The sequence below is a fragment of the Sebastes fasciatus genome, chromosome 21 (assembly GCF_043250625.1).
Source record: "Sebastes fasciatus isolate fSebFas1 chromosome 21, fSebFas1.pri, whole genome shotgun sequence".
NCBI classification, from domain to species: domain Eukaryota; kingdom Metazoa; phylum Chordata; class Actinopteri; order Perciformes; family Sebastidae; genus Sebastes; species Sebastes fasciatus.
Genome location: NC_133815.1, coordinates 477926 through 494416, shown reverse-complemented (window position 1 = coordinate 494416; position 16491 = coordinate 477926). Strand labels below are relative to the sequence as shown.

The 16491-nt window shown below is 41.8% G+C and overlaps 1 protein-coding gene across 1 annotated transcript in view; it reads left to right on the top strand.

Annotated features, from left to right (window-relative positions):
* LOC141759868 (uncharacterized) overlaps positions 1-16491 on the top strand; it is a 55244-nt gene that overhangs the window by 5067 nt on the left and 33686 nt on the right. The window contains 5 exon segments of the mRNA XM_074622338.1: positions 1162-3109; positions 7570-7743; positions 11643-11818; positions 12481-12652; positions 13522-13695. Of these exon segments, the coding sequence (XP_074478439.1) occupies positions 1162-3109; positions 7570-7743; positions 11643-11818; positions 12481-12652; positions 13522-13695 (2644 nt within the window).

Sequence of the window (16491 nt, the reverse complement as noted above, 5' to 3'; positions counted from 1 at the left end):
GGAAACAGGACTTGTTGTTTTAATACACTGACTATTGTTGTAACAACTGTTTAAGATCTGCTCCACCAGACATATCTGCTCTGTATCACTACCTTTCTGAATCTGAACCCAAAAGAAATAATTATATATTTGTATGTTTTGTTTTTATGATAGCACTCCGTCTTTGCATTAACAATCAGAATGCTGTTTGTTCTCCATCTGCATAGATGCAGATGGAGAACTATTAAACTCTGTAAAGCAACAGCATCACTGTTCTATCACAGACAGACAGTCACACTGACTAACAGCCAGACAGCAGCCTGAGACACAACAAGAGACACAGACTTTGAACAACAGCCCACAGTAGCTTTCCTGCTAAAGTCTCCTTCTCTAACTTACAAACACACATTAAACATCTTAAAAAGTGTTATGATATAATATCTAATATCAACATTGGTTAGTTACTTCAGTTCCTCTGCTAACAAAACACTGTCTGCACTCAGCTGGTAAGTTTCAGATTTCAGCTCATTTGTTTACTTTGTCTTTTCCTGTTTTCTGTGCTGCGTTGTGCCAAATCATGAATACATGCACTTCTACTGCAGGACACACTGAGCTGAGCTGTAGTCACATCAGAGGTTTGTTCATTTACTCCTGAAAACTCAACATTTCCTTCTGCTTCTCATAATAGTCCTCCACCAGCGGGGTGCTTTTATTTTGAAGCAGCTTCAGGAAACGCAGTGTATTGGTCAACGAGATCCACGGTTCTTTGTTAGAGGTGCTATTCAGTAAATACAGGTCTACACAACAAGACATGAAGATATTCTGCATTATATGATGAGTTTTAAATGTTACAGGGCGGTAGGAACAGCCACAGTGAGCTGTTTAGATGAAGAGCTGCTGGCGAGCAGCTGAGGCTCCGCCTCCTCTGCTGTCAATCAAACATGTACACCAACACACAGTCAGAGGCTGAGAGGAAAAGGAGCATTTATGATGCTTCTCTTTAAAAATATAAACTATTAACAATAAATGTAAAAATCACATTGACGTTAGTTTTGACTTCAAGAAGGGAAGATGACTTTATAACCTTTACTTCTTTATATGTTCTTATATTGATTATTTTCATATTGGCAATGAAAGTAATGAGTTTCTGTGTTTTGTCTCAAACTTGTCTCTCTCTTTCAGCAGATAGAGGTCTGCAGGAGGCTGTAGATGAACATAAGATCAGTCTGAAGAAGAGATGTGAACGTGTGACTGAAGGAACTGATGAAACAGGAAGTGGAACCCTCCTCAACAGGATCTACACTGAGCTCTACATCACAGAGGGACAGAGTGAAGAGGTTAATACCCAACATGAGGTGAGGCAGCTTGAGACAGCTTCCAAGAAGAAGACCCTCCATGACGCTCCAATCAAGTGCCACGACATCTTTAAAGCCTTACCTGACCAACAGGGACACATCAGAGTCGTTCTGATGAACGGCGTCGCTGGCGTTGGAAAAACCTTCTCAGTGCAGAAGTTCACTCTGGACTGGGCAGAGAGGAAGGAAAACCAAGATGTCGGTCTGGTGGTTCTGCTCTCGTTCAGGGAGCTGAACTTGATCAGAGATGAGCAGTACAGTCTTCTCATGCTGCTCCGTGTTTTCCATCCAACATTACAGAAGGTCACAGCAGAGAAGCTCGCTGTCTGTAAAGTTCTGTTCATCTTTGACGGCCTGGATGAAAGCAGACTTTCACTGGATTTCAAGAACAACGAGGTTGTGTCTGATGTCACCCAGAAGTCATCAGTCAACGTGCTGTTGACAAACCTCATCCAGGGGAATCTGCTTCCCTCAGCTCTCGTCTGGATAACTTCCCGACCTGCAGCGGCCAATCAGATCCCTCCTGCATGTGTTGACAGGGTAACAGAAGTACGAGGCTTCACTGACGCCCAGAAGGAGGAGTACTTCAGGAGGAGAGTCAGTGATGAAGAGCTGTCCAGCAGAATCATCTCACACATCACGACATCCAGGAGCCTCCACATCATGTGTCTAATCCCAGTCTTCTGCTGGATCACTGCTACAGTTCTGGACCACATGTTGACTACAGACCAGAGAGGAGAGCTGCCCAAGACCCTGACTGACATGTACTCACACTTCCTGTTGGTTCAGACAAAGAGGAAGAAGCAGAAGTACGGTGAGGGACGTGAGACAAGTCCACAGGAGCTGATGAAGGCTGACAGGGAAGTTCTTCTGAAGCTGGGGAGGCTGGTGTTTGAACAGCTGGAGAAAGGAAACATCATGTTCTACCAAGAAGACCTGGAGCGGTGTGGTCTGAATGTCACAGAGGCCTCGTTGTACTCAGGAGTTTGTACAGAGATCTTCAAAAGAGAGTGTGTGATCCTCCAGAAAACAGTCTACTGCTTTGTTCACCTGAGCGTTCAGGAGTTTCTGGCTGCAGCCTACATGTTCCACTGTTACACAGACAGGAACACAAAGGTACTGGAGGACTTCCTGGGAGAAGAATATGATGATGAGGAGATGGATGATGATTTTGAGGATGATAAATATGTCATTGATGAGGAGGGGGGCGATAATGATGAGGAGATGGATGATGATGAGGAGGGGGGTGATGATGATGAGGAGATGGATGATGATGAGGAGGGTGATGAAAGCAACAATGACTATTACCCATCCCTGGATGTCTTCCTGAAGAGAGCCATGGTGAAATCCCTTGAAAGTAAAAATGGCCACCTGGACCTGTTTGTTCGCTTCCTTCATGGCCTCTCTCTGGAGTCCAACCAGAAGCTCTTAGGAGGTCTGCTGGGTCGGACAGACAACAGTCCAAAAATCATCCAGAGAGCCACCAACAATCTGAAGAAGATGAACAGAGATAAAACCTCTCCTGACAGAAGCATCAACATCTTCCACTGTCTGACGGAGATGAACGACCACTCGGTACATCAGGAGATCCAAGAGTTCCTGAAGTCAAAGAACAGATCAGAGAAGGAACTCTCTGAGATCCACTGCTCAGCTCTGGCCTACACGATGCAGATGTCAGAGGAGGTTCTGGATGAGTTGGACCTGAAGAAGTACAACACAACACCAGAGGGACGACTGAGACTGATTCCAGCTGTGAGGAACTGCGAAAAAGCTAAGTAGGTCCAGATGTGATTCTTCAAATATACACACTATAAATTATTCTTAAAATATAATATTCTTATAAGTGTTCCACGTGTTTATTACATAAATATGTCCGTTGTATTTTGTCACAGATGTTTTTGAGCTGTTTCAAATGTTGAGTTAAAATGTTTCAGTAGGTTTTGTTTCTAGCTGTCAAGTTAATGAACACTTATTCTATTTATTTCTAATAATTGTTACATTTTACAGTTTTTTCTTATTTATGTTTTTGGGTGATGGAGACGACATGTGAACCTGGTAAAACAAATGAAAAAAACAAAAGATCAGCTGTCTGGTGGAGCGCTGGGTCTAACCGGTGTAACGGCAGCAACAGAACTTTTGCTGATCCGGCGGGGAGTCGGGGCGGTCCTGGGATCAGAGTCCTGGTGCTGGGTTTATACTGGCTGAATATGAGCTAACTGCTAACTGGGGGTACGTCTCCTGGAGCTGCTGCACACTCTACTCCCGGCGAAGCAGCCTCCCGGCGGCGAGGAGGACGAGGCGGCGGTGCGAGTCGATTTCTCGTTTCTGCTTCTTCTAATTTAATCCAGACGGGCCGTTCAGAGCATGTCCGTTCAGAACGGGCCGAATGCTTGGCTTCTGGTGTTGCTGCTTGCAGCTACTCACGGTTAGGAACACCGGTGAAATACACTCTGTTTCACAGGAAGAAACAGACCCCGGTAGCTGTTACTCACAGTCAGAAATATCGGTGAAATAAACTTAGCGGAGGTCATTTCCAAACAGGTGTATTAGTTGTTTGCTTTGACATAACCACCGCGGTTATAAAGTAGAGCATGGGTTTAATTATCGGAGGTATTTTCCTGGAGGTAACGTTATTAATGTTATTAGTTAGTATCAAGTCTGACACCGGGGAAATACCGTCTTACTCACGGGGGAAAAACACACACAGGCCACAGCTTACTCACGGTCACACCGGTGAAATACAATAGAAGAGTTTGGTTGTAAAGTGAACAGCAGTCAATGAGCTGCGGTCTGCCCGCTGTGGACGACATGCTGGGCTCAGTCTGCAGAGTCCTGAAGCCCCGCCCCCGCTGCTGAACAGAGCGCCGGTCGCTCGTTTAATCAAAGTTTAATAATATTGAACTTGTCCAAATTGCACCCAATTTGACAAAGCATGTCCTTGGCTCCCCAGCAATACACCCACTAAGTGTGAAGTTGATTGGATGAGCGGTTCTTAAGACATGAGAAGGACACACAGACAGACACACAGAGATTCCCTGTTTTATAGTTAGATAAAGAAACTATGAAATCGCTCACAGACCCTGGATGTATTATTGACGAGCCCTCGGTGCAGCTCTACTTCTTGGTCCTCTCATGTTGGACTGAGGACAGACTGGACGCTACAGTGACTCACTATCGCCTCTCGAGATACAAGTAGTCTAGTACTACAAGAAAGTCAGGGCCGGACCTCGCTGGTTGGCCGTAGATATCTCTGCAGCACAAAACATTGATGTATTTGGCATAACCTCAAAACTGTTACTTCTTCACATTCTTTTGTTAATGTTCATTTTTTTATGTTTTAAACTAAAATTCTGGCCAGATCTTACATGTTGCACCTTTAAAGAACCTGGACAAAAAAACTACTCATCTCTGTTGCTTCCACACTGATTTCCACTGCATTTATTCTATTTTGTAACTGCTCTGTGTATATTCTGTTTTTATGTCTTTGAAGCACTTTGTAAAGTTGTTTTTGAAAAGTTCTGTAGATGGATTCTTCTTATTACTATTATTATTATTATTGATTGAGTATGTAACTTTAGCTGAAGCAGCCACTGTGGCCACAAGTGACAATTATGGGGTAATGTTGAATGCTATGCTAACAGTGATTTGATAGCACAAGTAGGGATGTCACGGTACCAGAAATCTAGTAGTCGATACCAATACCAGTGAATTTCCACGATACCAAATTCGATACCACGGTAAAAAAACAATAAATCCCATGTAATGTGTACATGTGTCTATATCTATCCTCAGATTGCAAGTAGTAGTTTAAATTCACTGGCATGGTGACATTTCACTGGGTACAGGCTACCAGAGGTGGGACCAAGTCATTGTTTTGTAAGTCAGAAGTAAGTCTCAAGTCTGTGACTCAAGTCCCAAGTCAAGTCAAGGCCATATGCGCTCTTCACCAAACGTAACGTGATTTTAACAGCAGAGTAACTGGATCCAACTGGTGCTCAGTAACAGAACGTTAGTTCTTCATGGTTTTCTCCTGAAACTTGATTGGATGCTGTTGGATTGGTTCAAACTAAGTGGATCTGGGGAGTTAAGTGTAAGATAATCAAATACAAGTCCCAATAACATTCACCGGAAATACAGAGTCCAGAGTTCAATAATAAAAAAACACCACTTTTCAGAGATTTAGCAACAAAAGATAGAAATTCAGTTTGTTCAGTTCAGTTTTTCCCCCACGAGTGAATTATCTTCTCCAACATAGAGGATCTCTGGATCTCTGGATCTCTGCATCTCTGCATCTCTGCATCTCTGGATCTCGCTGCTGCATGGCGCTGTTGTGTGTGTGTGTGTGTGTGCGTCAGTCTCCGACAGAGTGCAGAGGACAGAAGCAGGCATCGTATGGTACCATCGGTACTGTAAAAAACGAGTACCGTCAGGTTTTTAGAATTTTGGCATAGACTTGGTACTGAAGTACCGGTTCTCGTGACATCCCTAAGCACAAGTGGAGAATATTCATCAAGTCAGTGAACTGATTCAGGCATGTCAGTTGCACAACAATATCCATCTAAAGTTTTAACATTAGCATTAGCTTGGGTTGTGCCAGTGTAAAATATTTCAAACCAGTGTGATATTAAGCCAAACACCGGACCGGACTGGTGTACCGAATCTTACCACGAGGTGTGGCACTTAACTCAGCCGCCGCAGAAAGCCCATGAATGAGAGTGCAGCGACTCCAGTCCACTTGGTGGCAGTAATGCACCTCTAAGCTGGTTTGCCAACCGCCAATAAACACTAAGAAGAAGAAGAAGAAGAAGCGGCACCACATTACATCTTACCTCGTGTGTTTTTGGGCTCATCTCTTTCGTTGGCTTTAAATCCAAAATGTTGCCATGTTGCCGCAGTTTTACGGATAATGAATGACTGAATGAGACCAGCTCTGCCAAGTCTCGTCTCGTCACACCAAAAAACACATGAACTTCCTCGTAAACAAACCTCTTCTTGTTTATTAACCAACATAACATCATAATATTCCGTTAATCACGTTGTCATATTGCTTATTAGTAATGCAATACAGGCTGGATTTAGCACTGTGACTCTGTCGGCACAGGTTGTTGATGTAGGATACTTTTTAATTTGCCAGAACGTGTCACAATGACAAATGTCGTTTCTGCTGGTTAGCATAAAATCAAACCGGTTCAAGCTCGTACACCGGAACGGACCGGACCGGTAAAACCGAAAATCGACCCAACTCTAGCATTAGCCACTGTAAACTACTGATCATATGAGACAAAGATAGTCGTTGTAAAACCTCTGAGTGTGTTGAATCGAGCAATGGTGCATTTTATTGCTCATGAAGTCAAGCTGTGTTCCATCATCTTGTTTTAAAGTCTTTCCTTTTATTCTGTTACTCACAGAAGGAAACTCTGGTGTTTCTCTCTCTTGTTGCTGTAGAGAAGAGTAGTAACAGGAAATACACAGCTTCCACCAATAACAGCGGTCTGATGAATATATAACAGCAGAATGGTAGAATTCAGACTTTTTAAGAGATCTTATACACACCAAAGATCAATGTTGTGTTTTTAATGCTGATACACTGATAACATCTTTCTGATGACATTATGTCGTAAATAATGCAACCTTATTGGTTCTTTAATTGTGTTTGTAAGCTGAATACGTTTGATGCTCAGAAAAGAGTGTTAATGACAAAACGCCATGCAGTCATCAAAATATGGAATTATATGAATGTTTAATTATGTACAGGTCTAATATTATTACACGATCTGTTTCATTTCTCTACCGTTTGGCAGCAGTCACTGAATTTTCCCATTTATGGACGTGAACCTGACAGCAGCAGGTAGCTAGCAAAGAGAGGTCATCTTTCTCAACCGTGTTATTATCACTTATTCACAGAGTTTTATGCTAACTTTGTGGAGACAGACCTGGGATCAGATCACACTGACAGACTGGACATTAGGGAAGCCTCAATGCAACTACATTTTCTCTCTCTTCATCTGCAAGATTAAAGAAAAACAAAGATTAAAAGTCTGCAGGTTTGAGAGAGAGTGTTGAGGATTATTGTTTCATGTCAGAAAGTGAGATAAGATTAGCTGAACCGCTGATGTGAGGAGTAAATGTTAATCAAAGAAGTATATATCAAACTGTTTAGTCATCAAATGCATGAAGTAAATATAAACTGTCCACTTTCATAATAGCATATTTTGTCATTTTTGTGTCATCACAGACTTTCTAACTGTGGACTCTCAGATACTCACTGTGAAGTTGTGGCCTCAGCTCTGAAGTCCAACCCCTCCCATCTGAGAGAGCTGGACCTGAGTCTAAACGACCTGCAGGATTCAGGAGTGAAGCTGCTGTCTGCTGGACTGGAGAGTCCAAACTGTAGACTGGAGACTATGAGGTCAGTTCACTGACTGTAGTTTATGTAGTTTGTACACACACTCTCTCTGCACTGGCTCTGCTCCAGATGGCTCTAGAGAGGGACTTTAACGTAACTCTCCAACACGCTTGGCACACAGGAGAGGCTTCAGTTGGTCGCAATCTCCTCACCTCACTGCTAGATACCGCCAGATCCTACACTCTGGACCTTTAACCACAGACCTTATTTCAGGTATCTAACTAAAAACCCATTGACTTTCAGACGAGGGAACAGGAAGTGCTAAAATGCTAACTCATCTCTGGGTTTTAGGACTCATTCCTGCAGCTCTCTATTTGAACATGTCTAAAGGTGCAGCACTCTTCAAAAACAGGCATTGCACCAACTTAAAGGCACATAAGTGATGATTATGAACGACACCATCTAATCAGAGGTTTCTATGGTTCTAAGTTGTTCCCACGTTCTTTTTGACAGCAGATCTAACTGTGCTCTGTTTTCATGTCAGCATTGGCTTATTATTTAAAGCCAAATACACTTAGGCCCTGTTCACACATGCGTCCTCAGTGTTCCAATCACAAGTGGACAGCTCTAAGTACAGGTGTGAACACACTCAAGACGTATTGAGATCGGATCTTTCAGACCACATTCAGAGGTGGTCTGGGCCACATTCTTTTAGCTGTGTGTACGCGAATGCGTCCTGGCCACATTAAGGACCGCCTACTCATCTGATGTCCAGCTGGGATCCGCGGGATCACCGCACCCCTAAGGTGAATAAACAGGCAAACACGGGCGCTCGTCAGCCAGGAAACGGCCTCTGTGCTCTACTGTATGTAGATTAGACACGCAAAGTGCATTATTATCATACTGTCGGAGATGTGTTGGTGTTTTTGTTCCGCTTCTTTGCGTGGAGCTGACACCCGACCGCCTGCCCGCCCATTCTCTCTCCTCCCCGCTCTCTGGAGCGCAGAACCCCGCTGTTGTCTGGCAAAAGCAGCGGTTCCCGCACTGGCGGCGTGGAGGTCCCCGGGACCGCTGGTATAATAACCTTTTATTTTCATGTTAATACAATGTACCAGAATTCATGAATATGTAGGATATTACTACTGACATTCATGTAATATTACGTCACAACGTATTAGCTGTGTGTTTACTACGTGCTTATTTGCATATGGGGCAGGGAAGTGAGATCACAAGTGGCCACTGAAGACGCATGTGGAGACGCATTTTAATGCCAGGTGTGAACAGACGTACTTAAAGCTGTCCACTTGTGATCCTATCACTGAGGACGCATGATAATACAACAACAACCAAATAAATATTCTGCATCAGAAACATCTTTGCAGGTTCATATTTTGTTCAAGTCTATCTGAATACAATACTCACATGTTCATATGTACATTCAAAGAGTTATTGATGTCTGTCATCATTCCTTCTGTCTGTGAAGCAATCCCTGTTTAACCTGAGTGTTACGAGATGAGCACTAAATCCAGTCTTGTTCTGTGTAAAATGACCTGTAACGTTGATCTTAAACTAATCGGAGGCTTCAGTAGTCTGAGTTAGATGTATTAGAGCTGGATGACTTGGACAAAATCAAATATCACAATAGTTTTGACCAAATACTTCGATATCGATATTGTAGGATTGACCATTGGTGCTTTCACTAAATATTTACACAATGAGATATCTGATAAATAATCATCAGTAATGTGGATCTCATGACGAAGTGTAAATGACAAATAATAGAACAGCTAGAACAGTCTAGTAAGTTCCGAAAATGACATCACTTTACTGTAATATAGCCTTTAAAACCAGGAAAAGACGACACTTATACCATATCACAATATCAGTATGTAGTGTAAAGTGTTTTGAGTGGTCGGAAGACTAGAAAAGCGCTATATAAATGCAAGTCCATTTACCATTTACCATATCAAAAATCGAAGATGATATCTTGTCTCATATCACGATATCGATATGACATGGATGTATTGCCCAGCCTTAGTATGTATCCAGTCGGTATGTTGTGTTTGACAGTTTCCTTGTTGAGCTGCAGGAGGATTAGTAACTCAAGAGTGAAGTTGGTACTAAACAGTCTGAAACTTTGGTAGACACTAGGGGTGGGAAAACAATCGTTGGAGGGTCAGCGTGGATGCGACCAGCACCCTTCCATGTTAAATCCAGCGTGGTAAACACAACACATCCAGTAAAGCAGTGGTTCTCAAACTATGGCACACGTACCCCTGGTGGTACGCGTGCTCTCTAGTGGTGCGCAGAGACATCTCTGACTATTGATTCGTCTGTATTGATGCTTTCCCACAGTAACGCATACACAATGATGTATACGCACGCTGTGTCATGTTTGTTTGTTTTGGACCGGAGACACGGTGAAGAGAAAAAAACGCTCAACAGCAGGGTGCTACTAGACCTAAGGGGGTGCACCTTATTTTCCCCTGATAATTCTACACTGTGAACAACAAACCCATGTTGTAATCAGCAGGAGGAGAGTTAGTAACGTTACCTGTTAGCAGCCGTTAGCAGCTGTTAGCAGCTCAGTCCTGACTGGCTAAATACCGGAGATACGAACGTTAACGGAGGTGCCATTAAGGCGTTCAAAGTCTGCTCATGAAAAATGACTATCGGGGGAAGGTAAATTACAATGTTATCATGATGCGTTCAAATGTAATCTTGTAAAATGTAGTTTTTGGTGAGAAACTTGAATAAATCCAGTTGTTAGGAGATTTTTTCATATCAATATAAAATAGATATTAGAGAGAGAATTATGACCTGTTGAACTTCCTAACACTAGCTCTAAGCAGCTTGCCAAGATTTGTTTTAATCAAAGCAAATATTTAAATAATCATAATCATTTGAATTGTGTGTTTTTATGCAAACAACCACAATAGATGACAATAACAAAGTACAGTACAGTACTGTGTACAGTACCCTCCCTCCTCCCCAAAATAGGGCTTTTTGGACCTGCAGTGCATGTTTTTATATGTTGGCATGCTGGAGGATTCTCTGTTTTGTTAAGTATTGTTAACGGAAACATTATTACCCAAAACAGTCAGTTCTGTACGGTTCAAAAACTCCTGCATTTAATGTCATTTTCTTAATAATCTGCTGTTCGGAGTGATTTTCAGTTTAATAATGAGGCAACAATCTGGATTTCTCATGTGGCCCCCCAGGAAAAATATTTGCCCACCCCTGGTCATAATGGTGGTACTTGGAGAGCCAAATATTTTCTGAGGTGATACGTGGTGTAAAAGGTTTGAGAACCACTGCAGTAAAGCATGGAAACACTTTGGGTTTCACACACTGCAGGAAAAGCATAGGTAGACATCACGGCTAAAGCTGCATGCGAACACTGGACAGGAAACGTTATGGTATGGCGGTAACGTTATGGTATGGCGGTAACGTGGCGGTGGAGCCGGCCGTCGCTCTCGTCTCCGTGGTCAAATGGGCCGACGCTACAACTGTAGAACACCAATATACTGACATTTCTGTTCTCTGCATTCAAACGGCCCAATGGAGCTGACCATGGATGGATAAAGAGAACGGAGCTGACGGGAGAGCTAGAGACCACCTTGGAGAAGTTAGAGGAAGTAGACACGTGGGACTACGTCCGCTTTTCAAAATAAGGTGTTAACAAAGGGAACTGGATATACAAAATACATCTTAGGAGGTGAAGTCACTACGTCTTTATTGAAGTAGCAGCACGTTGTCATTAATATTAATGAGAGCTCTGTTTCACTGTTTGTATTTGACAGATTTTAACCTGCATCCTGTTGGCTTCAGGTGTTTGGAGTTTACATTTTCAAAACTTCTACGTTCTAAACCTTCTTCAGCTCTGAACACATTATTAAACATTGAATGATTTTGAACAGGAACGTTGTCTTCTAAACTTACATCATTTATTCTTTATTCAGATTGAGGAGATGCAGTTTGTCAGAGATCAGCTGTGCTTCTCTGATCTCAGCTCTGAAGTCCAACCACTCCCATCTGAGAGAGCTGGATCTGACTGACAATAACCCGCAGGATTCAGGAGTGAAGCTGCTGTCTGATCTTGTGGAGAGTCCACACTGTAGACTGGAGACTCTGAGATCAGTTCACTGACTCTCTGTTACTATTAGAGATCTTATATGTTTAATTAACAATTGAACCTGATTTATGTACAAACATAACTTACATCCATAAAGTTGTTAATGTCCTTTTCTTCATATTTTCATGTTTCTTGAACTAAATTCAGTCTGCAGTCACTAAAGACTTGTGTTTCTTAAAGTATAGAAAATGTCCACTGTTAGTTGTTAAAGTAAATGAACGTTTATCATTGTTGGTAAATGGTCACATCTGGATACAGAAGATCCTCTGAACTAATATTGGTTCTAAATTGATCAAGTTTACTTCATGAAGTAGAAATATTTCTCTGGTTTCTGTTTGTTTCAACGTGTTCCACAAATAATGTCTGATCATTGATATTGATCCTTCAGCACACACACATAGATGAAGACTGAGATCAGCAGCATGTTATTGATGTGTGTTGACATGAACATGTGTATGAATGTTGTGGTGACATCTGGATGATGTCTGTAGAAAGCTGACATTCTGATGATCCACAATAACACAATGACAAAGTCACTCTACTCATTTTAGGGAAAAGATCATTGATTAGGACATAGTGATGTTGAGCTACACATTTAAAACCTGAACACATCTGACTTGATTATTAATTGATTTTTATCTTCATCATTTATTCTTTATTCAGATTGAGTTACTGCAGTTTGTCAGAGATCAGCTGTGCTTCTCTGGCCTCAGCTCTGAAGTCCAACCCCTCCCATCTGAGAGAGCTGGATCTGAGTAACAACAACCTCAAGGATTCAGATGTGAAGCCACTGTGTGATTTTCTGAAGAGTCGAGACTGTAGACTGGAGAATCTGGGGTCAGACACCATTTTTTACTTCTGTAATGAGATTAATATGATGTGAAAGTTGTGGTGACACTAAACTGCAGACATAAGGCTGATATTATACTGATCCACACTGAGTCTCTTAATGCTAAAGTCCATTTTCTTCTTCCGTGGTTTAGTCCATTGACTGTGGCAGAGCATTGTTGAGCTACACATTTAAAACCTTCATATATCACAACACCTGACTTCATCATGTTTAAATAAATTATAAAAAATACATAAATATAAAGAATACTAAATAATCTCTATTTCAGTTATCAGACAATAACAAATATATTCATTTTTTTATTTTTATAAATTTTATGAAGCTATATGATGCTTTTACTGACTGAAGAGTTTTTACTGAAGATGCTTTGATTTTATGACTCCACTATTCCTAAAATATATATCTTGTTATATATTGTTATATATATTGTTATCTTAAATATTTTTTGTTCACATTTCCCCCAAAATCCATCCTAACATATTTGACATCTTTAGAAACTTTGAGATCTTGAGTTGAATCTTGAATCAGTTTCTGTGGTTCTTATTTGTGTTTGGCTGCTCAACATGAGTTTGTATCGATGGATCCACTGGTGGAGCTGTCAGAGTTTAGGAGGTGAAGTCACTACGTCTTTATTGAAGTAGCAGCACGTTGTCATTAATATTAATGAGAGCTCTGTTTCACTGTTTGTATTTGACAGTTTTTAACCTGCATCCTGTTGGCTTCAGGTGTTTGGAGTTTACATTTTCTAAACTTCTACGTTCTAAACCTTCTTCAGCTCTGAACACATTATTAAACATTGAATGATTTCAAGCTGGAACGTTGTCTTCTAAACTTACATCATTTATTCTTTATTCAGATTGAGTTGGTGCAGTTTGTCAGAGTTCAGCTGTGCTTCTCTGGCCTCAGCTCTGAAGTCCAATCCCTCCCATCTGAGAGAACTGGATCTGAACTACAACAAGCTTCAGCATTTAGGAGTGGAGCTTCTGTGTGGTTTTCTGGAGAGTCCACACTGTAGACTGGAGACTCTGAGGTCAGTTCACTGACTCTCTGTTACTATTAGAGATCTTATATGTTTAATTAACAATTGAACCTGATTTATGTACAAACATAACTTACATCCATAACGTTGTTAATGTCCTTTTCTTCATATTTTCATGTTTCTTGAACTAAATTCAATATTACAGCAACATATAGATTTTCCTACTCACTCTAAAGGACTTGTTCTGGACTTGATTTGCTGTTCTGGTGTTACTCCTCTTGATTGTACTGCAGCTGATCTCCCCATTTCTGACCACATGTTAATATCTTTTAATGTCAATCTAACACTATCCAAATCAAATCTGTCACGTGTCATTTCATTTCGCAATATCAAGGACCTTAATTTAAATGCTCTCTCCAGTGGTATTGACAGCTCCCCAGCATAAACTGTTTATCTAACCCCAATGAACTGGTTTCTCTTTACAATGATGGTCCTCATAGTCTTTTAAATACCCTGGCTCCTTTAAAAACCCGGACTGTTTCCTTCACCTATTCTGCCCCATGGTTTAAACCTGAACTACGCCAACTCAAAGCTAAAGGCCGTCGCTTGGAACGCCTCTGCAAGAAAACTGGACTTGCTGTTCACAAGGAAATGTACAATAACCACATTTTGCATTACAAGGACACACTCTCTACAGCAAAATCCACTTACTACGCAGGTCTAATCAGCTCAGGTGAAGGGAACACAAGGGCCCTTTCCACCATGGTTTACAACATACTACAACCACCGGACTGGACTCTCTTGCTCCTCATCTATACTCAACTGCTTATTGTAACACCTTAATGTCATTTTTTAATGCCAAAATAGACAAGATTCACCAGCAACTGACTTCCAATACCTCCTACAGTTCATCTCTTCCGTTTATTTCAGCCCCTCTTACTCGTTCACTTTCAAGTTTCAAATTCCCCTCTGTTGTTGAATTATCAGACCTCATTTGGAAATCCAAGCCATCTACCTGTCAGTTAGACCCTCTTCCTACTGTCTTGGTAAAAGCCTGCCTATCCTCTCTGTCCTCCCTAATAACTCTCATCATATATTCCTCCCTCACCTCTGGTATTGTTCCCTCATCTTTCAAATTAGCCACTATAACTCTTATACTCAAGAAACCTGGTGCAGATCCCAACAATTTCAATAACCTTCGTCCTATCTCGAACCTACCTTTTCTATCTAAAATTCTCGAAAAAACAGTTGCATCTCAGGTTCATGCTCACATGTGTGACAATAACCTTTATGAACAATTCCAGTCTGGTTTCCGCCCCCTCCACAGCATAGAAACAGCTTTGGTAAAAACCACTAATGACCTCCTCATGGCAGCTGACTCCGGACTGTTATCTATTCTCATCCTCCTTGATCTGAGCGCGGCCTTTGCCACCATCTCTCAAATCATCCTCCTCGACAGACTAGCATCTATTGGAATCACTAACACACCCTTGGACTGGTTTAAATCATACCTCTCTGGTCGCACTCAGCTCATCCAACTCAAAACTTTCAAATCCCAGCCGTCACTACCGGTGTTCCCCAGGGATCTGTCCCGGGGCCCCTTTTGTTTATCATTTATCTACTTCCTCTTGGCCATATCTTCCGTAAATTTAACATCCATTTTCATTGCTATGCCGATGACACCCAGCTCTACCTTTCAACCCAACCCACTTCCAGCCTCCCGCCAACCTCCCTCTCTGATTGCCTTAAAGAAATCAAATCCTGGTTCTCCTGTAACCTCCCTCAAATTATATAGTGATAATACCAGAGTTCTCCTCATTGGCACCAAATCCACCTTGACAAGACATGACTGTTTTTGGCTGGACCGCAGAAGGCCAGCCCTACAAACGCAAAAGTCTGTCACTGAGTGAGTGAGTGAGCGAGCGTTCGATTGATGAAGTTACAGGATTGATCGGCCGACTGTTGGAGTTTCCTCATTGGTCGTTGCTCTTTCAAAATGAAAAGGCGGAGAACAGTTCTGTGTTTACGTTTTCTGGGAAGCGTGTCAGCGGTTCAATGTATCATTACATAGTGCTGTTGTTGTGCATGTGTTTTTGTTTATGTTTGTTTAAGTCATGTTATGTTGTGCTTCGTATTATGTTACCGTGCATTCATACCAAGCGCAAAACAAATTTTCGCCTGCTTTCCTCCATTTCATCCATCATCCATGGAAGAAATAACCACTCTAGCTGCTTTGTACATGTTGTGGATGTCCCAGATATGTCAGAAAACCAAACGCTGTCATGTCTGGGTCACCCGGCGGCGAGCTGTATTCACATACAGCGCCATTGAACTGACTATCTAGCAAGCCCCACGTCGCTACTGCGGTATGAACCCAAAATAAATAGACTGTGCTGTGATTTAATTGCAATAAACGGATCAAAATGATGCCGAAATAACGACATAATGATGTTGAATTGTAAAAAGACCGAATTCATGCTTTGTCGGGTCTGTCCGCAACACAACAAGCAACAACTTTTAAAACGCTTGTTTTCTGAACGGAGTTCGGATCGATCAGTGCCAGGCTACGCTAACATTATAGCTACTCCATCAACACTCAACATAACGTCGTCTAGGCGTAAATACGGCAGCGACGTTGTTGTAAACAGATCAAAAGTGATGCTGATTAGTAAAAAAAAAAACTAATTCATGCTTTGTCGGGTCTGTTACCATGACGTCAAGCAAACAACTTTTAAAATGCTTGTTTTCTGAATGGAGTTTGGATGGATCAATGCCAGGCTATGCTTACATTGTAGCTGCTCCATTAACGTTCCATCTAGGAATACATACGGCAGCAACAACGTCAGT